Source organism: Sorex fumeus, unplaced genomic scaffold (assembly GCF_029834395.1).
Source record: "Sorex fumeus unplaced genomic scaffold, SorFum_2.1 ptg000207l, whole genome shotgun sequence".
Taxonomy (NCBI): Eukaryota; Metazoa; Chordata; class Mammalia; order Eulipotyphla; family Soricidae; genus Sorex; species Sorex fumeus.
Window position 1 is genome coordinate 944,682 of NW_026606264.1, and position 26,988 is coordinate 971,669.

The 26,988-nt window shown below is 65.1% G+C and overlaps 1 protein-coding gene across 3 annotated transcripts in view; it reads right to left on the minus strand.

The window, feature by feature from the left end:
* The window catches only part of HDAC4 (histone deacetylase 4), a 79,779-nt gene that overhangs the window by 47,768 nt on the left and 5,023 nt on the right, over positions 1-26,988 (minus strand). For all 3 annotated transcript variants that reach the window (XM_056108292.1, XM_056108294.1, XM_056108293.1), the window contains one exon: positions 17,275-17,485. In XM_056108292.1, the coding sequence (XP_055964267.1) occupies positions 17,275-17,377 (103 nt within the window). In that variant the 5' untranslated portion in view covers positions 17,378-17,485. Of the gene's footprint in view, positions 1-17,274; positions 17,486-26,988 lie in introns of those variants that run through there.

Below are 26,988 nucleotides of genomic sequence, written 5' to 3' on the forward strand. Positions count from 1 at the left end.
GGGCACAGGGATGTGTGTGTGGCGGGGGAGAATGGACACAAGCCTGGGCCAGGGACAGGCTCCCCTTCCCCCTATGGGTCGCCTCTGCGACCTAAGCCCCTACCCCTGCAACACCAGCGGGGTACACCTTCCCCTGCCCCTGGCCCAGACTGAGCAGAACTGCCCCTCGGGGACCCTGCGTCCATACGTGTGTCCCGCCACCCACCACTGCCCGGGCCCTGCAGTGCCTGTGGGCCAGTTCGGAACCAGCCGGGGAACCCTAGGGGTCTATGTCCTGGACTCCCCCAGGACCCACCACAAGGTCTGGGCAGGTCAAGTGCAGGCTCGGGCGCTGGGAGCACAGAAACCAGAAGTGGGCAGTAGCAAGAGAACCCCGCGTCCGAGCAAGGCCGCACTCCAGCTGACCGGCTGACGGCCGCCACGACTACGCTGGAACCCAGCAACGCAGGGTCCGCCTCCCACCCCGGCCAGCACAAACCTGGGGCTGGGGCTCAGCGCCCAAGCAGAGCACTGGACAGGGTCCCCCAGCAGGCAGTGCAGGCCGGGGGGGCGGGGAGCAGAGGGGGTCAGCGGCCGCCCTGCAGGCCTGTATCCGGGCAGCTGGGCCACTTAGAACCCCAGAACCACAGCCAAGTCCAGGAACCCCAACGGCATAGGAACGGGGCGCAGACGCAGTTGGACAGTGGAAGGCCACGGCCGCCTGGGCGCAGGAGTGGCCAGTCTGGGCAGCGCAGGTGGGACCGAGCTGGAGCGCCGGGGGCGGGCACCCTGCAGGCCTCCCATCCGCCACCTGCCGTGGCCTGGTAACTTGAGAGGGACAGGCCAGTGGCCAGCAGGTCCCGGGCGCGAGCAGCTGCACGGGTGGGCAGGACGGCAGGCGGGGTTGTTTGCCCTCCCCGGCAGGGGCTGCCTCCTGCGGGGTCTGCCGAGAACCCTCAGCGCTGACCTGCCTCCGCCGGTGCCCGGGTGCGGGGCAGCGCGGATGGACAGAAGGCCGCGCTCTGTGTCCACGTGGAGGGTGCCCAGCGGGGGCAGGGGAGGCCGGGTTCTGTGTAGCCCAGCCCTCCTCCTCTGGGAAGCCCAGGAAACGCGGCAGGTTCCCAGCGGGTGCAGGAGGCCGGGTCTGCTTCCAGCGGGGTCACAGCAGTGGTCAGCGAGTGCGCACCTCAGCATCGGGGTGAGGGTGGGCGCGGGGTGCACTCGGGCATGTGCATGCATACGCGCGCACACACACACACACACACACACACACAGGCACACGGGCCGGCAAGGGCGCGAGCACGCTCATTCGCACATGGATGCACATGCGGGCACACTCACACACGGACGGCCGCATCCACTGGGACACACCTACGGATGGGCGCATGCTCACATACACACGGGCACACGCACGCACGGACGAGCACACAGGTGTCCCTCAGCCGTGCCCTGGCAGCGGTCCAGGCGCAGGTGTGCCGGTGGCGCCGGGCGGGCCGGGAGGTGAGGTCCGAGGTCCAGGGCGTGTCTCCCCCACCCGCAGGTGCCACACTGCAGCATCCCTGGCCCGGCGCTGAACAGAGGCCGGAGACGCTCCCTGAGAAAGTGCCCACACCCCAGGACCAGGCCAGCCAAGGTGACGCGGCCCTCGCGCCAGCACACGGGTCGAGGCACTCGGAACGGCAGCGCTGGGTCACTGGGAACCTTCTGGAAGAGCTTCAGGTGGCACAGGGGTCTGCCTGGCAAGGGATGGGATGGGGGGCAGGGGGCTGCACCACCTTGGGCCAGGAGAGGCCTGAGTTCACCTTCCAGCCCTGAGCCCAGTGACCCCAGGAGAGCCCAGGGGCTCCCTGAGCCCACTGACCCCAGGCTGAGTCGTGCAGGAGGGGACGGGGACCTGCTGTGCCTTGTGCTGGCCCTGAGGGACTCTGTCTGCTGCCCTCCCGGAATCCACCTGCTCCCCCTCCGTCCGGGGTCTGCCGAGGCCGCGTGTGCCCCCGACACGGCTGAAGCCCGACTCCCTGCTGGGCCTGGGGTCTGTCAGCGAGGTGTCCCTGGGGCGGGGGCGGGGCAGTACAGGAGAGGGACAAGTCCAGCCGCACCCTGCACCCCACTGGGCCATGCTCTGAGGCCGGCGTGTCCAGGCTGGCAGCCCCCTCGGAGGGCCCCGCACCCGCCCTCCAGGCCCCCTGCCCTGCCAGGACGCGGCCACTCACCTCCAAGCCCCACTCAGTCGCCAGGGCACGGGCCGCGGGCCTGAGCAGCGCCGTCCATCCCGCGGTCCCCCGCGGGGACATCTGGTTCCTATTTCAGCCACACTGTCACATTCCACAGCGGGAGATGACGCGGCGCGGGCGCAGGTCCACTCAGCCCAGAGACCGCCGCGCCCCGGCCTCGCGCTGCCACGGCCAGTCCCAGGGCTGAGTCTGCTCGCGAGAGACGTGCCCATGGGGTGCCCGGCCCGGACAGCCCGGCTGCGCTCCAGAGCCCTCCAGAGCCCGGCAGCTGGGGGACGGGGCACAGCCGTGTCCTGGATTCGCCCAGAGAGCACAAGGCAGCAGGCAGTTGGGTCCACTCACATCCCTGCCAGGAAGTGGGTCCTGGGACCTGCCCACGTCCACCTCCTCTGGCCTCCCCCCTGGAACTCGGGGACGGGCAGAGCCCTGCCAGGGCTGAGCCGGCTCTGCCGAATGCTGCTGTCCAGGCGTGGCACCGCCAGGCCTGGGCCCGCACCAGGGGGAAGAGCAGAGCGGAGCACAGCTGGCGGGAGGCAGCAATTAGGGGAGAGGAGCCAGAGGGGAGCACGGCACTCACCCCCGTCTAGGCATAGGGGAGCACGGCAGTCACCCTCATCTCGGTAGCTGGCACGGTGGTGCTGGCACCGCGAGGTCGCCACATGGACCGAGCACTGTTGTCTGAGCTCCCAGCCAGCAGGGGATCCCCGGAGCCGGAGCTGCCACCTCTTGGAGCCGCCCGGAGCAGTGGCGTGTGGAGGGCGCTGGGCCACCAAGTCACATGGTGCCTGCACGGCCCCTCCTGAGCCCGGCTCTCGGCCACCTTCAGAGTCACCCTGGGGAAGAAGTCACAGACCCCAGGGGTGCGGGGACCCCAAGGCAGCATGGCCAGCACCTCTGCAGTCGCCAGGTGAACAGCAGACAAGGGGGAGGATGGGTGGGTGGGTGTGAGCACGGTGAGTGTGTGCGGGTGCGTGAGTGGACACGGTAATTCTGTGCAGGTGAGTGTGAGGGCAGGGTGTGCAGGTGAGTGTGTGCAGGTAAGCGCGAAGACAGCGAGTGTGTGGGGGTGTGAACAGTGAGTGTGTGGGGGCGAGTGTGAGTACAGTGGGTGTGTGAGGGAGTGTGAGCACGGTGAGTATGTGAGGGGTGGTGAGGGGTCTAGGCCTGGTGAGTGTGTACGAGATGGGTGTGAGCGTGGTAAGTGTGCAGGGGTGAGTGTGAGCCTGGTGTGTTGTGGTGGGTGTGAACGCGGTAAGTGTGCAGGGGTGAGTGTGAGTCCGGTGAGTGTGTGCGGGGTGGGTGTGAGCACGGTGAGTGTGTGCAGGGGTGGCCACACCACGCCAGTCCTGCCCACGTGCCTCGGGCACAGCCCCCGCAGGCGGGTCTCAGGGGGGCAGGCAACAGCGCCTCACCTCCTCAGAGGGGCGCCAGGCCAGGGCTCCTGTCAGGGGCCACAGGGGGCCCGGCTGACCACAGGGCCAGGCGCTGCTGCAGGAAGCCAAGTCGGGATTCCGCCTCCGTCAAGGAGCTTCTCGCTCCGGAGAGGCTGCAGGGGCGCTCTCGGGGTTCAGCCCAGGCCGGGCCGGCGGGCCGGTGTGTGTCAGCTCCCAGGGGGCCTGCGCAGGCCCAAAAACGGACACGGAACGTCCACACAGAACCAGGCACTGAGCCGCAAGGACACCGGAGTCCAGGATGCTGCTGCCCCGTCCTGGTTCCACACACCCAGCAAGTCGCAGCACGGGGACATCCCGCGTGGGGCCGCAGCGCCCAGGAAGCCCCAGGCCATGCCTCTGACCCGGCCCAGCCACCACACTCAGCAAATGTCTATGTGCAAACAAGTTCCCTGTGCGGTCTCGCACACTTCCGGGCCCCAAACTGCGGCATCTAAAGGTTAGGTGGGAAAGTTAAGGCCCGAGACACCCGGGGCTTCAGGAACCTTCGGCGCCATCCAGACTCAGGGAGTCCCGGGAGCCAGCAGGGGGCAGCCAGTGAGCACAGGCTGTGCCCGTGATGGGGCCGTGGGCAGAGCTGGGCACATGCCCTGGGAAACCCAGCACGTATTCCACAGAGCACCTCCAGGGCCATGCAAAGGGACTGAGGCAGGAGCAGGAACAAAGGGGTCATCAAGGAGAGGCGGCATGCGGGTAAACAGGCAGGAAAGGGCGCAGGGCATGAGAAAGGCTGGGGTGCACGAGTCCCCCAGACCATCCCGGGGCACCCCCGCTGTGAGCAGGAGCTGTGTGGGTGCCAGGAAACGCCCAGCTGGAGAGGCTGGTGCCCTGTCAGGAGCCGAGCAGCCCGCCCCAGCACGGGGGCGGTCCTGAGTGTCCGCGTCAACAGCATCATCAATAGTTCCCGTCAGTAGCATAAGGACAAGCACCGACGGTCACAGGCAGAGCACACATTCATCTGCGCATTAAACAGCATCCCTGAATGTCATTTAAATCTCGACCTTCACGCAAAAGACCTTTTCACTAACAGCCACGGGCCAGGGCCTGTGGGGTCTCTGGGGGGCAGGGCTGTGACACAGCTGCCCGCCTGGCCCCTGGAGCAGAGCGTGCAGGACACTGGACAGGTGACTTGGACCGACCGGTTTGGGGGCAGGGCTGCGAGAGCAGTGCTCTGGGTATGTGTGGCGCGTGCATGCACACACACACACACACACACACACACACACACACACACACACAGAAGCCGTGTGCATGTGCTGTGTCCCATGTGCACATCATGTACCCCGTGTGTGCATGTCACATGCCCTGTGCTCACACGCTCTGCAGCACAGTCTCATCACCGTGCACACACACAGGGCCACAGTCTCCTCGTGGCCGCTGGCTCTGCCCAGCCCAGCCCAGCGCTGGCGCTGTCTCCTTCCAACCCCCCAGGACTGTAGGGGTAGGAGCAGGCAGTGGGTCCAGCCAGGCCCAGCGTGGGGGCAGTGGGGACAGCTGGGGCCTGCACACTTGGTTTGAACAGAGGCGGGTGCTGCGGTGGCAGGGCACAGGGCCGGGTGCGAGGGAGCCTGTTCTCTGGCCGCCCAGGCAGCTCCAGGCAGGCCACGGCACAGCTCGAGGTGACCAGGAGACACATGGGCGGAACGTGGCTCTGCAGAGTCTCACGCATGACGCCCCAAGTCCTCTCCCGGTCTCCAGCCCACGATGCTCCGGCAAAAGCGCGACTCCAATAAGCAGTGGGCAGCAGGGTCACGCCAACACCCGGAAATGCACTGAGCATGGGCTTTGCATGCAGGAGCTCCGTGTTCCCCTGAGCACCACCGCCCGGCGTGGCCCCAAACCAAAGCTAAATCAACAGGCAGATCAACTAGGTCCCAGGACACCCCAGTCCCTGGAAAAGCTGGGCTGTGGTGCGCGCATGGGTCACTGCCAGCCACCTAGCTGGACACAGAGGCTAGGCTCCGTGTGGGCAGCTGGGACGGTGGCCCTGGGCCCCAGCTCCCATGAGAGCAGGACAAAGCTCATCCGCACTGGGCCTGCCCCCACGGAAGCCACCGGTGGACACTGCAGCACCCACTGCCCACGTGTCCAGGCTCAGGGCAGACATGACAAGGTGGCACGGCTCGTGCTCAGCAGCTGAGGGCACCGCATGGCCCTAGAGCACGTGGGCTGTGGCCTGGTAGGCCCCGAGACCCACCAGGAGTGGCCCCACGTCTCCCCCACAAACCTGGTAGGCCCCGAGACCCACCAGGAGTGGCCCCACGTCTCCCCCACAAACCTGGTAGGCCCCGAGACCCACCAGGAGTGGCCCCACGTCTCCCCCACAAACCTGGGGCCAAAGAAACGCCAGTTCTGACCCAGAACCCCGGCTTAGGGACTGTCCGGCTGACGGCCACACTCAGGGCCCTGACCCCCCACCTACTGCCCGTCTGACGGCCACTCGGACAGCACAGGGGCCTGACCTCACGCCGGGGATGAGGCACCACGATCACAGAATTGCCAGGGGAACGCTGGGGGCACACGAGGCCACACGGGTGAGCACGCAACACGAATGCCACCGGTGAGACATGTCCGGGCAGAGCGCAAGGCTGGACAGAGCCTGGACCCGGTCCCGGGACAGCCAACGTGACCCCCCGGCACCCCCAGCCGAAACCAGCCGCGAACCTGAGCAGACGCTCCCGGCGGAAGCAGAAACCCGGCCCACGGCCCAGAGCTGCTCAGCGTGTTAGTCACGGGGAAACAAACACGCCCCGCCAGACGCCACCTGCGCGGGCCCCGCCTGCCGCCCCCTTGGGAGCCGAGAGTGGGCGGGGTGTGGAGCGGGCACCGCTCGCCACCCGCTGCCAGAACAGTCTAGCAGGTTCCCAGCCCGACGGGAGCCGCAGGGGGCCCGTCACACACGCCCCCACCCCGCCGCGAGGCGCAGCCCAGGGGCACCTGCTATGCCAACCGGGGATGGGCTGACTCCTCGAGGTGACGACTGTCCCAACATGACCGTGGGGCAGGCGCTGCCCGATGCATGTGCTTCCCCGCACTCCCCCGCGGAAGGACAGCCAAGGCCGGCCTGGGCCACGGCACACGCGCAGGCAGGGGGCATGGCGTGGACACTCAGAAAGCGAGACGGCCAAGGCGAAGGCAGCCTGTGGCGGGGGGGGGGGGGGAGGTGTCCACGCTGCAGCTGGGGGGTCCACGCTGCAGTCAGAGCAGGTCCTCTTCCACACCGGCAGGGGTGAAGACAGGCGCTCCCTGCATCCTGCCCCCAACTGACCTGCGTCCCTGCACTGACCTCCCGTGGGGGTCCCGTTGTTTCCCAAGCACACACGGGCAGGCACCCCAAGACGACCGCCCGAGGGCTCAGGGCTCCGAAAACCCCCCAGCAGTCGGGCCGGGCCCTGCTCCTGCAGTGACCAGCTGAGGGCAGCAAGAGAGGAATGAACAACCCTCCGGTCCGATGTTTCAGGGGCCCTCAGAGCGGCCCATTCCACTCTGCCTCTACCTCCCCGCCGGCCAGAGGAGCCTCCAGCCAGAACTCAGACTGGACACCCGGGGACGGCCCCGTCCCTCGGTTAGGACGCCAGGCCTGCTCTGCCCACTGCTGCTGGGGACCTAGGGCGCTCCCGCCCGCACCAGCGTGAGTTCTGGAACATTCTGGGTGAGTCAGTGTCTCCTTGCAGACTATGCCCATCTCGGTCACAGTCTCGCTCCTGCCACCCCCCGGGCCATGGGCAGAAAGCCCCCAGAAGGGCACTCCTGCGGGGAGCGGGGGCCAGGGGCCACAGGGAGGGTCAGACGGTGGCCTCGCCCATCCAAGGGCTGCCCCGCTCCTCCACATCTGGCTCTCCGCTGTCGGGAGGGCAGGATTCCGGGGAGCACTGGGGAGCACGGGGACCCAGAGTGTTGGCAGGGCCTAGCGCTGGGCTGCCGTGTTCCTGCCCCTGGGACAGAGGAGCTGGCAGGGGAGCAGGGCAGAGCCGGCCCGCCGAGGAGGCAGAGGGGCGCTGTGACGGGCTCCCTGGGACCTGGCAGGCCCCCGGAGCAGAATGTGCCGAGCCCAAGCCCGGCTGCGTCACAGGCACCACATGCCTGGCGGCGTCACCTGGAGCCCGGCCGCAGCTCTGGGCGGCCAGCGCCGGTCCTGCTGTTTATGTCTCGCCCGGACGGCCGGGCCGTGACGGGTTACTGACGCAAGAGCGCCGGAGCCCGGGCCAAGGCTAATCAGGCAGCCCGCGGCGGGGTGAAAGCCGAGCCCCACAGCCGGCACGGGGGCACCGGGCCAGGGACCCGCCCAAGGGACCCACGCGTGCCCGTTTCTCAGGAGCCCGGTCAGAACGGGGAGGGCGGGAGCCTGATCCTCACCCCAGGACGGGGTCCCGAGAGCGAACCCCTCCCTGCCCCTGGCCAGCTGGGCTGACAAGGGCAGCCCCTCCCCGGCAGCTGGTCAGGGTACAGACGGTGCCCACCCGCCTCTGAGCGGGGAGCAGCGTGCAGACCACAGAGGGGCCTCCTGCGCCTGAGACCGGGGGTCCGGGCACACGGCCGCCTGTCCTCTTTGGGGGCACTGGGGGCCGCCCCAAGAGCCCCACCCTGAGCCCTGGGTGCAGAGGGGGCTCCGGGACAGGGGGCGGCATCTTGCCTACCCCCACCCCCGCCCCCGAGACGCCCTGGGGTGCTGACACAGGCCTGCACGGGCCATCGCCCCCCAAAACCAAGGTGGGCACCGCACTGGGGGGGCGCTGCAGGGGACCGGGAAGGGCGCCCGGCCACCCCCACGGCTCCCAGAGTGCACCCCACGCACGCGGACACAGGACGTGCTCGCGCCTGAGAAGGTTCTGGAAAACAAAGGTGGTACTCCTGCGGCGGTGGGCGCGCAGGCGGAAGGGGCACCGGGGCTCAGGTCCTGGTCGGCACCGGCACTGTCCGGGGCTCCCTCGGGGAGGGGGCGCTCCCGAGCACGGGGTCGCGCAGAGAAGGGGCCCAGCCTCGACCCCACGGGGAGCCTGAGCGCGCACGCGGGCGGGGCGGAGGGCAGGGGGGCGGGGGGAGGGGCGGGGGCAGCAAGGGACGAGGGTGGGTCGGAACTGGGGGACGAAGTGCGCGGCCGGAGGCGCTCTGCCCGGGCGCCTGAGGCACCTCCAGGCGTGGCCGGAGCCAGGGACCAAGGTCGAGGGCGCCACTTCCGGCCCCACCCGCAGCCACGCCCCTCGCGGCCCCGCCCCCACAGCCGTGCCCCCTGCCGGCCACGCCCCTCCCGGCTTGGCCCCCATAGCCCCGCCCCCTCCAGACCTTGAAGCCACGCCCCTCGCGGCCCAGCCCCTTGCGGTAAGGCCCCCTCGCGGCCCCGCCTCCCACAGCCACGCCCCTTCATGGCCACGCCCCGCACGACCACGCCCCTCAAGGCCACGCCCCTCGCAGCCCATCCCCTCACGGCCAAACCCCCTCACGGCCATACCCCCTCACAGCCCTGCCCCTCACAGCCATGCCCCCTCACGGCCACGCCCCTGGCAGCTCAGCCCCTCACGGCCAAACCCCCTCACGGCCATACCCCCTCACAGCCCTGCCCCTCACAGCCATACCCCCTCACAGCCCTGCCCCTCACAGCCATGCCCCCTCACGGCCACGCCCCTCGCAGCTCAGCCCCTCACGGCCAAACCCCCTCACGGCCCTGCCCCTCACAGCGATACCCCTCACAGCCATGCCCCCTCACGGCCATGCCCCCTCACGGCCATGCCCCTCGCAGCTCAGCCCCTCACGGCCAAACCCCCTCACGGCCCTGCCCCTCACAGCGATACCCCTCACAGCCATGCCCCCTCACGGCCATGCCCCCTCACGGCCATGCCCCTCGCAGCTCAGCCCCTCACGGCCAAACCCCCTCACGGCCCTGCCCCTCACAGCGATACCCCTCACAGCCCTGCCCCCTCACGGCCACGCCCCTCGCAGCTCAGCCCCTCACGGCCAAACCCCCTCACGGCCATACCCCCTCACAGCCCTGCCCCTCACAGCCATGCCCCCTCACGGCCACGCCCCTCACGGCCAAACCCCCTCACGGCCCTGCCCCTCACAGCGATACCCCTCACAGCCATGCCCCCTCACGGCCACGCCCCTCACGGCCATACCCCCTCACAGCCTAGCCCCTCACCAGGGTTCCAACAAGCTCCAGGCCCGAAGAGGCCAGGGTGACGCCAAGAGCAGCCCTGCAGGGAACTCTCTGCCGACAAATAGGGGAGTGGGGGCAGGGGCCAGGAACACTTCCCAGCCCCGTCCCGTCTTGGCCAGCTCAGGCCGGGGCAGCCAAGACAATGGAACAACAAGGTGAGTCCAGACAGATTCATGACCGCCTAAGTCGAGTGCAGCTTCCAGCCTCCCCCAATCAGAGGCGGGCTCTGGGCAAAGGCCTGGTGGGCAAGGCCTCGCCCAGTGCTCAGCAGGAGAGCATCACTGACAGGACCCCAGCCCCTCTGGGCACCCCCATCCAGCAAAAAAGAAAGAAAGAAAAAAGTGAAAACGTGCAGAACCAAATGGTGAAAGAACACCCGGCCGTGATCAGAGCGGGGCGAGCTGGGATGCTCCCTTGGTGGCTGAGGAAAAGCAGGAAGGAACCATTGGTAGCTCCAACCGACAGACAACACTGGGCAATGCATCTGTATGGACAGTCTCTGCCAGCCCTTTAATGCACAACCGACAGCGATAAAGCAACACTCACAGAAATTTCCAAACTGAATGAAATTGCGCCATTGCCACCAAGTGAAATTACACCGGAAATCGATAATAAAAGCAAATTACTAAGAAATTCACAAATAGCTGAAATCTACTTTTAGACCCACAGGTCGGAGAAGAAATAAAAAGGAAACTAGACATTCTTCTAAGTGAGTCTTACTGACAAGTGACTCTGAATGACCTGAAGCCAGTGTGGGTCACATGTGTGACAATCACACCTAGGGTGCCCAAGGGACAAGAAACCCTGGAAAGTCAATACTTACCTCATCTCAACCAGTGAAAAACCCGAAGTAAACCCAGACTGAAAGGTGGGAACGGGAAGAATAGAAACTGATTTTTTTTTAACCCAGTGCAAAAGAAAGAAGAAAACCAGGAGATGCTTTTAAAATGCCAATAAAAAGGGAAAGTGAATAGCCGAGACGGGCCAAGGAGACGCGGGGCAAACCCCAGCCCCGCGCCAAGGTGAGTGGAGTGGCGACACCTGACCCTAGAGACCACAAGGACAGGAGAGGAGCTCAGTGGCCCTGGGGACCAGCCCCTCACAGACTCAGCAGGCTCAACCCCAACACCTTGGGGCCTCAGGAGCCATTTCTGGCAATACCCGGGCAACGGGGCAACACTAAGGCCCTGGGATGTAGCGCTGTTCAGGCCCTGTGGCACAGAGCATCCACCGGGGACCCACTGTTGGGCCACCCTGGGCAGTATTCAGGGTTCCCGACTGCACCTGGGACAGTGCTCAGGCTCCAGACTGCACCCAGGCATGCGGGGTAGGGCCTCGCAGCCCCAGCCTGTCTCCACCTGATGAAGCTGGACTTTATACTTTTATTTTGGTCTCGGTTTGGGGCTATATCGGCAGGGTGCAGGGTGGCTCTGTGCCCAGGACATACTCTTGGCTGGGCTCGGAGGCCCGTACGGGATGCTGGAAATCAGATCAGCCGCATGCAAGGCACGGGCCCTCCACACTGTTCTCTCTCTCAGTCCCCCGATAGTAGCTTCTTTTTGGCGTTTTGGGTTTGCATGAGTTTCTTTTTCTGTTTGTTTTTGTTAGGCGGTGCTCGGGGGACTGTGTGGGATGCCAGGGATTGAACCTGGGTCGGCAGTATGCAAGGTAAGCATCCTATCAAGGTAAGTACCACTGTACTATCTCTCTGGCCCCCGGTTTGACACTTTTAAATGGGAATTTGAGCCCGCGTGGTCAGTGCCAACTGCTAACCACGGGATTCGCAGGGGCAGCCTTGCTGCCTCTCAAAAGACCAGCAGAACCCAAACGTGAACCCAAACAGAGACATTTCAAAAAAAGAAAATCAAAGGGAAATCTCACACACACTCAGATGGAAAAATGAAGCTGAGGCAGGTCAGTGCTCGCCCCTCAGGCCGCTGACCTGGGAACAGCTCCAGCACTGCCGGTCCCCTGAGCCCCGCCAGGAGGCAGCCCAGAGCGCCAGCAGGTATGCCCCAAATGCCTGCCCCACCACAAAATAACAGCCGAATATAAGTTGTCTAAGAATAAGATGCATTCTAACCAAGTTGTTTATTAAGAAAAGTTTGTCACATTAATCAAAAGGAAATGATTGCAAGATACACAATAACACCTAACAAATTTGAGAGGCATGACTGAAAAGGATCCAGTATCACATGGATCAACCAAGGACTTTAACACCTGCTCGAGAGGAAAACACCACAAACCAAAGAGACAGAACCACACTCACCATAAGCCCTGCAAACCGACACGGCGACGAAAACGGGCACATGGGGACATCGCCCATGTCTGGCCAGCTTTGCCCCTTTGTCTGCCCTGCAAATGCAGAACTGCAGCTGGCGCGGAGTGACCGCTTGCGGGAGAGGCGGGGCCAGAGCTGTACCCGGACGCCTCTCAGGCAGGACTCCTGGCCGGCCGGCCGGCCAGCAGCAACACTGCGGACCGCGCAGTGGACCCTTTCTGGCCTCCTGCTCTTCACCGCACTGGGTGACATTTCCCTCGTGCTTTCTGCACACGCCACATGTGCTCATTGCTACCCCCCCTCAGGAACATGTCTGAGTCTCCTGGAACCCGAACTGCGAAGCGTCCACCGCTCAGGCTCCTTGGCCCCCGGCCCTCTTGGACGCTCCCCTGCTGAAACTGGGGTGAACACCCCCCACAGGCAACACGACAGGCAACACTCTGCTGCAGAGACCCACAGCGCAACCGGCACGCAAAGACAGGGGCCACTGTCGTCTTCTGCGTGCAAGAGACAAAGAGAAAGCAGAGTAGTCCCGCACGGAAGCTGCAATGTGGCGGGCAGATGGACAGCGAGACCCCACACACGGGACACGAGCCCGCCCGGGCCCAGGACATGCCAAGGCGGCGCCAAGGCAGGACGCGAGGGGAGTGGGGACATTCGTGGGGCCACGCAGGCCTTCACCCCGGTGGGCGGGAGAGCTACAGCCGGACACCGGCACAGATGGGTTCAAAGGAAGCTGGCAGACACTGTCCCAGCAGACAGCAGGCCAGGACAGGCCCAAAAGCCAAACTGGACTGGACCGGGCCACACACTGAGTGATGCCCCAGAACCTGCCCACGCAGTCGAGTGGACAGGACACCCCAGAACCCGCCCACACAGTCAAGTGGACAGGACACCCCAGAACCCGCCTGCCCCCGAATGGACAGCAGCTCTGCGCACCATGCAGAAAGGATGAGTTTTCATGACTCAGCCGGGCAGCTGATTCGCAGCGTGAAGTTAACCCCAGCCTCACGCGTGTCCTTTAAGTCAGCTCCACGTGGGCCACGGGGTGAGTCCCAGGAGCAGAGCAGACCTGCTGCCAGCACGCGGACGGGAGCACGGGGCCGGGGCAGGTCGAGGTGCGGGCAGGGACTGGACACGACCACCCTGGCTGGAAAGGAAGGGCCGAGTACCCAGAGATGGTGCGGCTCAGGCGCAGCTCCCGGCATGGGGGAGGGGACTGGGGCACGTGCTGGGAGCACAAAGGCCCCAGGACGATAGACGTCCCCGTGGGAAACCGGCAAGCACAGGAGGGCAGGCAGATGGACAGATGGGCGGCCAGAGCCACGGTACAGGCTCTGGTAACGTGATCCTCCTGCTCCAGCCCAGGGCCCACCTCTGCTGCCAACCCGCCCACCCCGGGAGAGGCCGCCTCCTCCAGGCAGGCTCCCAACCAGCTGCCCGGTTCAGCTCAAAGACCAGACCTAGATCCCCTCTGGCCCGTCCTACCCTGCTGCAGGAAGCCAAGGCCACGTGGGTGCGGAGCATGGCCTGACACGGGCCCTAGGGGCGAGGACCCCCCACGCAGGCTTTCAGCGTCATGTGCTGAGCGGGAAGCGGGTCCCAGCCCTGGGCTGAGGCCGGGCAGGACAGAGCCGCGAGCTGGGCTCACACAGATGCTGCCTCCTCGCAGGCAGCCACTGCCCCGACACTGGGCCGCTCAGCACCCACCCACCCCCGCCCACCCTGCGGCTCTGCCCCGTCAATGAGGCCTGATGACTCTCCTGCTAGGGTGCTCTGTGTCAGATACACACCGGGAGTTCGTTCCTCGTTTCAATATCATTAATCATCCAGCATTCATCCTCGCCAGCTCAGACGTTTGCATTTCTACAATGGGGCTTTGAAAACAAGGACAGAAAATGCAAATACTCCACCAACTGTAAGAGAATGCTCAGAATTGCCCAAACAGACCATCAATGCACCGTCTGACGCGGATCCTCTCTGCTCTTCAGGAGCTGTGAGCATTTGTGATTTTGCAAAGACAAAACACAATTTGAGGATTTGGGGGAAAAAAAGGCTGAAAGAGAAGCTGCTCTGTCTGTGCGAGGCCCAGACAAACGGCGTCTGATTGCGCTGGGCACTGCCGGCGGAGGCCGGGGGAGGGTGGGCCCAGCTCAGGGTCTCAGCTCCCTCTCCTGCAGACCCCCGGTGCATCAGCGGCCGCGATGCTTCTCCCCTGCTCCCCGCGAGCCAGCAACTCCCACTGGGTGCTCCAGCCCACCCAGCCCGGGGCGGGGGGGGGGGCGGCTCAGGATGGGACGTGCTCGGAGACAGCCTACAGTCGGGACACTGGGTGCCCTTGGGCACAGCACCACAGCGTGGACACCCTGCGGAAGCCCCCCAGGACCTTGGTCTGAGCCACTCAGAAGGTCCCACAGCTCCCCAGGAAGGCCCATGTAAGTGGGACAGACGGACATGGGGGTGCGGCCTACGGCGGCAGGCAGGGCTGGAACCGAGTGACTCTGCCCATTCCCACGGGTCCACGCGCCCCCACACACCCCAGCCAGGCAGGCCTGAGCCCCGACACTGCACCGAGGCCCTCCTGGGCAGGCCTAAATCCCCCACACCCCCAAGGGTCCATCCACAAGGCCGGTGCCCCCACAGCCCCCCGGCGCCTCCAGGCAGGCCCAAGCCCCCACCCCGGACAGTGGGGTCCAAGCGGGCGGGAGCCCCACAACCTCTTCGTATTTCTTACTCTCAAAGGCGGATTCTTCCAGGCTCCCGGGCCAGGCCTCCCCCGGCCGTTTCCATCATCAACAGTTTCTCCAGAGCAATAAACGCCCAACAGTTAAGGCTCTGACGTCAGAGGCAGGGCCTGGCAGGGCAGCTCAGCCATAAATGCAGAGCGCAGGCCACGCCCTGCACCGAGGCCAGCACAGGGCGCTTCAGGGAGTGGCCGTGTGGCTGCCAAGGCACAGCCGGCCTCGCTGTGGGCGACAGGGGTCCCGGGAGCAGGGCCCAGGGTGGGGGGGGGACGCTGCTTGGAGGATCTCCCGTCACACAGTTGAGTGAAGTGACTCCCTCTCCGCAGAGGGCAGGGATGGGGCCCTCGAGTCCTCTCCGGAGGACAGCACCTGGCCCGGACCCTGGGCAGGAAGGGTGGAGCCGCCGGGTGGGGCAGCAGTGCGGAACGCAGCCCCCAGACAGCAGGCGGGGGTCCTGGGAACGGACCGTGCAGGGGCGGGGCGGCGGGGCCCCAGGGAGTGACACTCTCGGTCACGCTCAGCCACGGGAGCAAACCACCGACCACCACACAGGACCAGCCCCCAGACGCCCGGGGCTCCTGGCTCCCCCACAAGGCCTGGCTGGGCATAGTCAGCTGTACCCGGGTGAGCACATGCTGTCAGCGTCCGGCAACTGCACCTGAGATGGTCGCCCCACCTACACCACACCTCCAGCCCGTCCCCACATGGTACTCGCACACGGTCCCCGCACACACGGTACCCACACACACACTGTATCTGCGCACTGCAACCATAAGCACACTGTACCCGCACATACACTCTACCCACACACACTGTACCCATACGCACACTATACCCGCACACATACTGTCCCCAACCCGCACACATACTGTCCCTACACACAATCTTTGCACACACACTGTATCTGCAGGCACTTTATCTGCACTCTCTCTGCACACATACTGTACCTGCACAGTCACTATCTCTGTACACACACTGTATTGATACACACTATTTGCACACACTCTCTTTGTACACACATTACCTCTGTACACTTTCTGCACACACACTATATCTGTACACACTCTGCACACTTTCTGCACACAGTATACCTGCACATACACTTTATCTTTACACACTGTCTGCACACACGATCTCTGCACACACACACTGTACCCACACACACTATATCTGCACACACTCTCTGCACACACTTTTTGTACACACACATTGTACCTGCACATATACTATATCTGTACACACACTGTATCTGCACTAACACTATTCTCTGTACACACACTGTATCGACACATGCACTGTATCTGTACACACTATCTGTGCACACACTCTCTTTGCACACACACTGTATCTGCACACACACTATCTCTGTACACACTGTATCTGCACACAATCTCTGCACACACACTGTATCTGCACACGCACTGTATCTACACACACTATCTCTGCACACCCACTGTATCTGCGCACACTCTGCACATATGCTGTATTTGCACACACTACATCTGCACACACTCTCTCTGCACACAAACACTACGTATCTGCACACACACTGTACCCATCCGTGTACACATAGGTTTTCCATCTGTACTCTCACTGTATCCTGTCAGTACCTCTGCTCTATTGCTGGCAGCACACGTATGCCATTGTTTGGCCATGGACCCTGCTCTCTGTACCTGTGCTCTAGTCCACCCTGCTTGGACACGCAAAGAAGCTTCAGCATACACTAACTACAGTGCGTTACACTGTACCCGTACAGTGCATGTACACGTGTACCTACATGGTGGAGGTACCTATGGTGTGTGTATAACCCGTACCTAACTCACTCTAACTACATGGTGTGTATACACTGTACTACAGTCTGTGTATATGCTGTACCTACACAATGTATGGGTATACTGTATCACATCAAAAACAGTCAAAAGGCCACAACGCCCCTGCAGAAGACACCAGGTTCCCCTGACAGCCCGAGCCCAGGGGGGTGGCCCGCCAGTCCTCTGTGGGGCCCTGTGGAGGCACCTTCCCATCCCCCTATGCAGAAGCCAGACCTAAATCTAACCCAGGCCCCCAAGGGTTCAGGCAGCTCCAATGCCGGCATGGCAACACATGGAGAACATCGTGACACCATCCGACAGAGATACTCCAGGCCCCCAGGATGCGGGACACGGGGTCATTAGCACCCAGTCTGCTGGCCACTGCCCAGGCTCTGAGGCTCTGCCAGGATCGAGGGGACCAAAATGCAGCCAGATCCTCTCTCAGCTCAGAGCCAGGCACACAGCGCTGACCTGCCTGCCCTCTCCAGCCCTGCTAGCTGGCCCTCCCCCAGCTCCCACAGTGGCTCTCCCAGCCCTTGGCCCGGACGGAATCCACAGACCCCCGCCAGTGGCCCACCACAGAGCAGTCCCACCTCACTCCCAAGCGGGCTGCTGCGTACCTGGGTGGCCCTGCGAGCTCATGGCAGCATGCGCCCCTCTCCTCGGCAGGAAAGAGCTGGCGATGTGCGGGAGGATGGGGGCTCCTGGGTCCCCCCGGCACATGCGCAGGCGGCAGTGGGGAGGGGCCCTGGCTGACCACTGGACTCCTGCCAGGCAGGCAGCGCCCTGGAGCAGCTCCAGGAGGGCAGAACAGCAGGCTCAGGAGCAGACCTGTGGGGGGAACAGAGACAGAGCAAGTTAGGGGAGCCCCTGAGGACACAACCCCATGGGCCTGGTGCCACTGCCCTGCACCAGCGGCCCCAGGAGACAGACGCACTTGCACTGCACAGCCACCAGGGGGCGCACTTCCACTACATGGGACCCCCTCGGATGCACGTCCACTGCATGGCCACCAGGGGATGCACTTCCACTACACGGCCACCAGGGGACGCACTTCCACTGCACGGGACCCCCGGCCACCAGGGGACGCACTTCCCTTGCACAGGACCCCCTGGGACGCACTTCCACAGCATGGCCACCAGGGGACGCACTGCCACTACATGGGACCCCCTGGGATGCACTTCCACTGCATGGCCACCAGGGGACGCACTGCTACTGCTCGGACAGCAGAATATGCACTTCAACTTCATGGCCACCAGGGGACGCACTTCCATCCTACAGGAGCAAGGGGTGCACGTCCACCGCAAGGACACCGGGGGACGCACACGGGCACCAGGGGCCGCGTGTCCACTGGCCAGAGGCTTGTGGGGTGCCAGGCGAGAATCCCTGTGACACTGTGGGAAATGGTGGTGGCAAGGCGGGGCCTGCAGGGACCTCCCAGCGCCCCTCCCTGCTCTTCCCTGGCCACCCACTGCCACAGTGCCTGCCCCAACCCCGGGGGGCCTGGCCCTGCCTCCCCATCCTCCTCCAGGCTGACCCCATGCCTGCCTGAAGACCGCCAATGTGTGTGCCAGAAGACTCCACCCCCAAAGCCCAGAGGAGCCCCACCCCGGCCCCCCAGGAGGGGCGAGTCAAGCTGTAAGTAGTGCGCTGAGGCCCCCCACAGGAGCAGGGCCACAGGCTGAGGCCCAGGGACGTGCAGGCGGAATGAGCCTCCTGGGATGGAGGCGAGAAACGGAGATGAGGAATGGGGTCGGGGAGCGACAGAGCCGGGCAGGAGCAGAGCAGCAGGAGGAGGGGCCCAGAGGCCAGCACGGGTGGGGGGGGGGCACCCTGGACGGGGCTTTTCCCCCTCAGCCCCAAGGCTGCCAGGAGGGGCTGCCATGTCCCAAGCGCAAGCACCACCCTGGATCGGGCTGCCCCTTCCACGACCCAGGGCCAGAGGGCGGCGCCTTGATGCACCCGCCTGGGGGTCCACGGTCACCCCAAGTCCTCCCGCCTCCCCGGGAGCCCTTCCTGGGCGGGCGTGCATGGCCCCGGCCTCCAGAGGGGCCACCCTGAACGGCAACTCTCAGAGCACCCCAGCAGGCCAGGGAGGTGTCCGGTACCTGGACTTGGCCCAGATCAAGAGCTGCCACCCCCAGCCAAGTGCTCTGCAGACCGACCCCGGCCGGCCACCAGGGGAGCCGGCGTCAGACCAGCTGTTCCAAGGACGCGGCTGCGTGTGTCACATGGCCCCACCGGCCTGCAGGACGGCAATGGCCTTCGGGCACCAGGGCAGTGAGCCCCAAGGAGACCCAGATGCCGCAGCTGTGGCTGTACTGGGAGACATGGACTCCCCCCAGAGGGCAGCCAAACCCTGCTCAGGAGGGAGCACGGGGCGCCACGAACCCGGGCACCTCCCACCCGAGCCGCGCCCGGTACTCCCAGGAGCGGGGCCACTGCACCCAGGGCCCCTGAGGCAAGCGGGCGCCAGGCAGCTGGGAAGGGGCCTCCGGTGGTCTCAGAGACCAGCGAGGCCAGTTTTCACGTGCTGGGAAGTGCGTGCCAGGGGCTCCCGGTGGCAGAGACACACTTCTGGGACCACCACGCCCTGACCACAACCCAAGGGCCAAGGGCCAGTCCATCCCACAGCGTGCCGGGCGGCGCCTCCACGCAGCCGGGAGCAGCCCCGGTCCCCACGCAGCCCGGAGCACCCTGTGCATGGAGGGACACGCCCGGCGAGCGCAGAGGCTCGTGGTACTTTCCCCACAGGAAGCCGGCGCGGTAAGGACGGGCACCCGCAGACCAGCTCCCAAGGGTGCAAAGCCCTGACGTCTCCCAGGCCAGGCAGCAGGTAGGAACCAGCGGGAGGCTGGAGAGAGCGCAGGGGTGAGGCACTGCCTGCACGCAGCCCCCCGGGGGTCAGTCCCCGACACGCCACAGGGACCCCCCCACCCCTACAGCCAGGAGTGGTCCTGAGCGCAGAGCCAGGATGAAGCCCTGAGCACGGCCAGGTGTGGCCCCAAAATCAGAAAGTGAAACAAATCAGCTACGAAGGCTCCTAGGAGACCCAAAATGCCTGGAAACGGAGGAGTTCCAGGAAGAGGGAGCGAGGCCAGGGATGGAGCAGGTGGGGGGACGGGACGGACAGCAGCCAGAGCTGGCCGGGCCACTGTCTCACCCTGAGAAGCTCAAGCAGGACGACGCTGACAGTGATGGACACGGACAGAGTCAGCAGGCAGCAGCTTCCCAGCGTGACACGTGGGGCCGTGGCATCAACCCGAGGGCCGCCAGGAGGGGGGACGCGGGGTGACGGGTGCCAGCACAGCAGGGCCGACAGCTGCAGGGCCACGTGGGAGAAACGGGCACCTTCGAGCACCGGATTGCAGGGACAGCCCCAGGGGCGCCAGGTCACCTCTGCACCGGGCCTGCCCACTGGGACACCGGCTCACCAGGACATGCCCTCCCCAGGGCCCCCGGCCCTCGTGGGTCTGGATCCCATCCTGGCGGGAGGCAGTGGCACCCACGGGAGGGAGTGCCGGAGTGAGGCGCAGAGAGAGGCAGCCGGGCTCAGCTCATCCAGGCAGGACACAGGTGCTGGCCCCGTCTCGGGCAGCGGTGTGGGGACAGGCCCTGTGCTGTCCCTCCCGCCCCCGATCTCCCCATTTCTCGGCTCCACGACGGCTGACGCCCGGGCACCGAGTGCCTGCAGGTGCCAAGGCCACACCCCACGCTCCACCCAGGCCCCTACTGACCTGGCTGTCCAGGCGGAGGCTTGTGAGGACAGGGCCAGCCTGCAGAGTCCCTCCAGGCCTGTGCCCGTGCGGGCAGCGTCTCCTCCACTGCTCACCGTGGGTCTCTGGGGAGACGCGTCCCCCGCACTTCATGCTGTGCCCACGACAAATGGCTGTGAGCGCGACCAGCCCACCGGGACCCCACTCGCGGCGGCTGCTCTGCCGTGGGAAGCGGCACCAGGATCCCCGGGCCCTGCCCCAGGCCCCTGCCCCGCCTGCACCCTGGCCCGCTGCCCTGCTGGGACAGCCACATGCAGTCTGAAGGGCCCAGACCGACACCCCCCACCCCACCCAGCAGCCAGGCGAGCTCAGAGCAGGCCACGGTGGTGCTGCATTCACTCTGCGATGTGGAAGACTCTAGAAATGCAGCAGCGCTGGGGACCCAAGACATCCGTTGCCCGAGAGGCCGTGGGTCGGCCCGGCCGACACAGGGAGCAGAGGTGCCCTTGCACGCCCAGTGCCTGCGCCCTTCCCTGGGGTAGCCCCGAGGCCGCGGGCACAGCCACTCCCTGACCTGGCCAGATCCATGGGGACCGGCTCCAAGGCGGCTCCCTGACCCCAGGCTGCCGTGGCGGGACCCTCCCATACCCCGGGTCTACGTCTGAGCGCCAGAGACGGGGACTTTCAGGAAAGCCTGGTCACAGCCTGACACCGTCACGGGCAGAAGGGCCCAGGCGGGAGCCAGCACTGGCCTGGGGCGGCTCAGGGGGCACTAGCAGGCCCTAGCACTGGCCAGGTAAGGGCAGGGGGTGGACGAAGGACGCTGACCACCCTGCTGAGGTGCCTGGACGAGAACTTCAGGCCGTGCCTCTGAGCAGCCGAGGGCTCAACCCTGAGAAGGGAAGAAGCTTGAAGACCCTCGGGTCAGGCGACGGATGAGCTGCACCTTCACGCCAGCCAGAACGACCACTGGGGAAACCAAGGCAGGAAGCATGGAGGAGGCGGCATGGGCCACTCGGCAGTCACAGGAGCTCTGAGCCAACGATCCCGCAGAGGGGCGGCAGGGAGCTGGACCCACTGCCTGAGAGCCCGCGGGGGGACGGGCAGGAAGCCAGAGAGCCGCACTCGACTCATGCGTGCACAGGCACAGACACACACAGACATACGTGCGTGCACACCGCAGGAGCACGCAGCAGTCACGCTTAGGCACACACAAGCACGCAGCACACACGCACAAGCACACACAAGCACACAGCACACATTTGAAGTGCACACATCACACGAGGACACACATGTGCGCGCACACACGCCAACCCCAGTCCCGCAGATGCGCCTGCGCACACATACACACAGGCACACATCACAGGCGCGCACACGGACACCAACGCCTCGGGCAGCCCAGCACCAGCTCCCTCAGCAGTTTGTGGCAGGATCTGGGACAGTCTGGACCAGCTGAGACAATGCGTGCTGAGTGGACGCGTGTGAGGCTGCGTGCGTGGGGGTGTACACGGAGTGTACGTGTGTGAGGGGACGTGAGCATAGGGGCGTTTCCCAGGGCCCGGCTCAGGGAAGTGGCGTTGCTCCCCGGGACACGGGGCTCCAGACCACTGACCAGCACGGCACCAGGGACACACACTACGAACGAGGGGCGTCCACAGCAGCAACATCTCCCCCGGGACAGCACCCAGAGCCGCCCGCTGAGGGTACCCGGGTCCCGGGGATGTGGCCAGCACTGAGTCCGGGGGTCCTCGCGGCCCCACAGGCAGTGTACACTGGAGGCCAGCACGTGGCAGGCAGGCGCTGGACAGGTCCCCTGGGGCCCAGGCCTGAGCCGGTGTCGGGAAGAGCCCAGGGCCAGTGGGAGGGAGGCCACTGCAGGCCGGGGTCTGAGCTGGGGCAGCTCTGGGGTGTCTGACACCCTGTCCACTCTCACTTCTGCTGTGATAGGGGAAGCAGAGCGTCTGCCTGGGCAGGACACCTGGGCGGCGCGGGGCAGTCGGTGGCTGTTCTGGGGAGCGGCAGCCGAGGGGAAGCACCTATGGCGACACGGCGGCTTCTCACAGCAGGGCCCATCCAGTCAGAGAGCGGAACCCGGGGTGCCCAGCCACGGGCCCAGGGGAGGACCCATACACGCTCCCATGGCAGAGACCAGAGCCCAGCAACGGCAGGGCATGGGCAGCAGGTGGGCAGGTGACGGAGGGCACCGCCCCCCACAGCAGCTGAAAGTCGGCCCCAGCCGTGCCCACTACAGCAGAAAGCGGTGGTGCAGGAACGGTCAGCGTAGGAGGCCACGGCCAGAACCAGCCATGTTGGGGCCCCTGCGGGCTTCCCGCAACACTAACGGGGCGGGCGCGGGGCCTCAGCATGTGAGTGCACACGTGTGAGGGTGTGTGCATGGACATGTGTGTGCGTGTGCATACAAGAAGCCATGTGCATACCGAGTGTACGTGTGAGGGCATGTGTGTGGGGGTGTACAGGTGAGTGTACACATGTGACGCCGTGCATATGTGAGCGTGCATGTGTGAGGACACGTGCATGCAAGTATGTGTGTGAGGGTGTACACATAAGCATACATGAGGGTGTGCGCATGCCATTGTACACATTGTGTAAGGTTGCATGTGAGTATCCATGTGTAAGGGTGAGGCGTGTGCGTCCAAGTGGACATGTGAGGGGCTGAGGATTCAGCCAACACCAAGGCCAGGCCTGTCACTGCTCTCATGGCCACCCCCACTCACACAGGCACATGCACAGGCCCTCACACATGTCTCACACAGCTCCATCCTCACACAGGTTCACTCACATAAACCCTTGCGCACCCCCTCACATGTACATACGCCCACACCGTCACATATACACTCACATGCACACTCTCACACACTTTCACTCACACGCACCCTCACATGTACATCAGCTCCCACACTCCCTCATGTGTACATTCGCTAGCACACCCTCACATGTACACCCTCATGCACACGCCCTTGCACGTACACCCGTGTGTACACGGCCTCACGTGTACACTCACATGCACACCCTGACACATGTACACTCGTGTACACACATCTTCACACATACACTCACACACACACCCTCACACACATACTTACCCTCACGTTCACGTGTACACGTGCACTCACACGCACACTCATGTGCACACACGCCCTCACACTCACACCAGGAGGCCCAGTTTGGCCAAGGCTCCCTGCAGGACTCAGCCAGGCGGTCAGTCCCCTTCAGCCGGGCGGTCAGTCTCCCTCAGCCGGGCGGTCAGTCCCCCTCAGCGAGGTGGTCAGTCTCCCACAGCCAGGCGGCGCGCACACAGGGTCCGAGGCCCCGGGAGCAGGCAGGCCATGGCCCCCGGTGGTCTCCGAGGCCCAGCTCCCTCCTCAGGCTCATGGACTTCACTCTGGGCAGATGGCTGCTGCCTGAGGTGAGCCCCAGCCCCCAGAACTGACCTCCCAGCCCCGCACCCACTCTGCCTTCTCCCACACCAGCGCTCCACGGGGCTCCCGGAGACGGGGCAGGGGCAGTGCGGGATGCCGCGCCCTGGACACAGGCGGAGAGCGTTTATGTGGCCCCCAGGAGGGAGGAGCCCATGAGACAGGGGCCTGGCGGGACAGCCACAGATGCAGCATGACCCCCGACCCCACGGACGGAGCGAGACCCCCGACCTTACAGAGCGAGACCCCCGACCCCACGGACGGAGCGAGACCCCCAAATCCACAGATGGAGCGAGACCCCCGACCCCACAGACGGAGTCAGCCCACCACATGGCCTGCAGGAGTGCCTGTAAAACTGGCAGAGCTGATGCAGGGTCAGTCCTGGTCTCTCCAAGAGAGCTGTGCCCAGGACAATGGGGCCACCCGCCCCAGGATGGGCTGCTAACCCCTGCAAAGGGTCTGGGCTGAAATGTACCAGTGAGCACATTCGCACACACACACACACACACACACACACACACACCACACACGGTCACCTGTGCAGACGCAGGTTCACACGCAGACACGGCTGCCCATTTCACTCACACAGGCATACACACGTGTCACGTACATACTCACAGACTCACGCACTCACACAGACTTGCACACAGGTGCAGACACGCAGGGGCACACACACCCTCACATACATGCACAGACACACACGTACTCACACAGGCATACACACGTGTGCACACAAAAAGGCGCGCACACACCCTCACATACACGCACACAGACATACACACATGTGCAGACACGCAGGCGCACACACACACTACCCACAGTCTGACCATGCGGCTGCGCCCTCGGCCACCCCCGGCCTCTCGGAAGAGGCTGAGCCGCACTCGTGGGGCTGGAGTCTCGTCGCACAAACGCAAGGGCACGGCCAACACCCGCCGGGCCGTGCCCACTCAGCACTCGGCCACATCCGAGCCGGCGACCCGACGCACCAGCTCCCGCCCACGTCAGGACACAGCGCGCGGATTCTGAGGTCTGAGCACAGGGGGGACGCGGGGACACCGGGACGGAGATGCAGAGCTGGCACAGCCGCGCTGCTGGGGGGGCCTCCGAGCGGCGAGCGGCGAGCGGCTCCTGTGCGTCGGCGGCTCACAGACGTGCCCCTGATTTGGGGCGTGTGTGCAGAGGCTCCGTCTGAGAAAGGGTCAGCCCAGCCCCCCCCCCCGCCCCGGCTCTCACTCACACGCAAAGCCTCTGCGGGAGCCCAGCCTGGCGCTGACACAGGTGAGCGCCAAGGGCAAGGCTGACGCAGAAACCCCTGTGGCCTGGGGCCTGTGCACGCCTAGGATGGACCACAGGGACACACCCAGACCCAACACCGTCACCCCACCCAACACCGTCACCCAAACCCAACACCTTCCACAACCCAACACTGTCTCCCACACCCCAACACCATCACCTACAACCAAGACCATCACCCACACCCCAACACCATCATCCCCACCCAACACCGTCTCCCACACCCCCACACCGTCACCCACATCCAAAACCATCACCCTCGCCCAACACCATCACCCACACCCCAACATAGTCACCCACATTCCAACACTGTCACACCCCAACACCATCTCCCACACCCAATGGCACCCACACCCCAACTTTGTCACCCACACCCCAACAACACCACCTACAACCAACACCATCACCCACACCCAACACCATCACTGTACCCCAAGAGCATCACCCACACCCCAACTCTGTCACCCACAACCAACACCATCATCCATGCTCAACACCATCACCCACATCCCAACACCGTCACTCTCAGGCACGTGGCTCACGTCCCCAGAGGCGCCAGCCAGGCAGATGGCAGCACAGGGCACTGCATCCCTGCGGGCAGACAGATCACAGCCTGGGCTGGGCCTGTGAGCCGAGCCAGGGGATGCCACGCTCCACCACAGGCAACGAGGGGGCTACCGCCCACCGAGCCCCGCTCTGCACAGAGGAAATGCTTAGGACAAGGGGAGAACCACGCCCAGGGCCGGCCCTGATAAGGGCAGCAAAGCTGGGGGGCAGGGGGACGCCACGCCAGTGTGAGGCTGAGGTGCGTGTTGTGCACCACGTCCCCCATCCCACCTGGACCCCTTCTCCTCCGCCAAAGCAAAGGGGGTGTGAAGGCCACCGCCTGCGTGAGAAAGGCCGAGGACTGGGGCTGAGCGATGTCCAGAGGGAGGGCAAGAGGGTTGCCTTGCACCCAACCGACCAGTTCGATCCCTGGCACCCCAGAGTCCCCTGAGTACCACCAGAGTGAGCCCTGAGCACAGAGCCAGGAGTCAGCCCTGAGCACCAGCAGGTGCGGCCCCCAAAAGAGATCAAAGAGCGCTGGGCACAGGGGCCTTCGGGTGGGAACACGGGCGGGTCGCAGGCAGGGGTGGGAGAGCGGGCGGGGAGGGTCCCACCGACGGGCCCTTTCTTTCTGACAGCAGTTCCGAGGACACTGTTCTCAGGGCCCTGAGTGGGGTCCAGGCGCTGGAGCTGTTCAGGCCCGTCCAGAGACCCCACCCCTCTGCACCAAGAGTCCGGGCCCCGGTGACTGTGCTGAGGTGCGGGCGCTGCTGTGACCTCTGACCTCGCACACAGACGCAAGAAGAACCGCACATGCCAAGGGTCAACAGGCATCAGAGTCAGCCTCGCCGCTCACCGGCTCAGGGCTTGGCCCGGCACAGCAAGGCAGAGCTGGGTGCAGGGGTCAGCCGAGGTGGGTGCGCTTCCCACATGCCCTGGGGGCCCCTACCCTCGGGGAACCGTGGGGACGCCGGGGGTGTGGCTCTTGCCTGGGAGCCCAGGCCGAGCCCGGCCCTGTGGCCCCTCGTGGGCAGTGACCTGGCCTCGTGGGTGGGCACCGGAGACGCCTCTAGGAAGGAAGGTGGTTTCTGGGGCGGCCGCTGGGGCAGGGCAGTCAGAGGCCGGTGGGCCCTGTGGGGGGCGCTCAGCCTACGTCCTGCCTGCCGGGAGGGTCAGGTGTGGCTCCCAGTGCAGAAGGAAGCAGCCCAGTCCCTTCTGGAAGGTTCCCTGCTCCGTGGTGCCTGGGGCCAGCACTCCGCGGTGGGGGACAAGACACCACGGGGAAGACCCCGACTCACACACACCCGTCCTGCGCCCTCTCCCCTCCCGGCTGGGAAGAGCC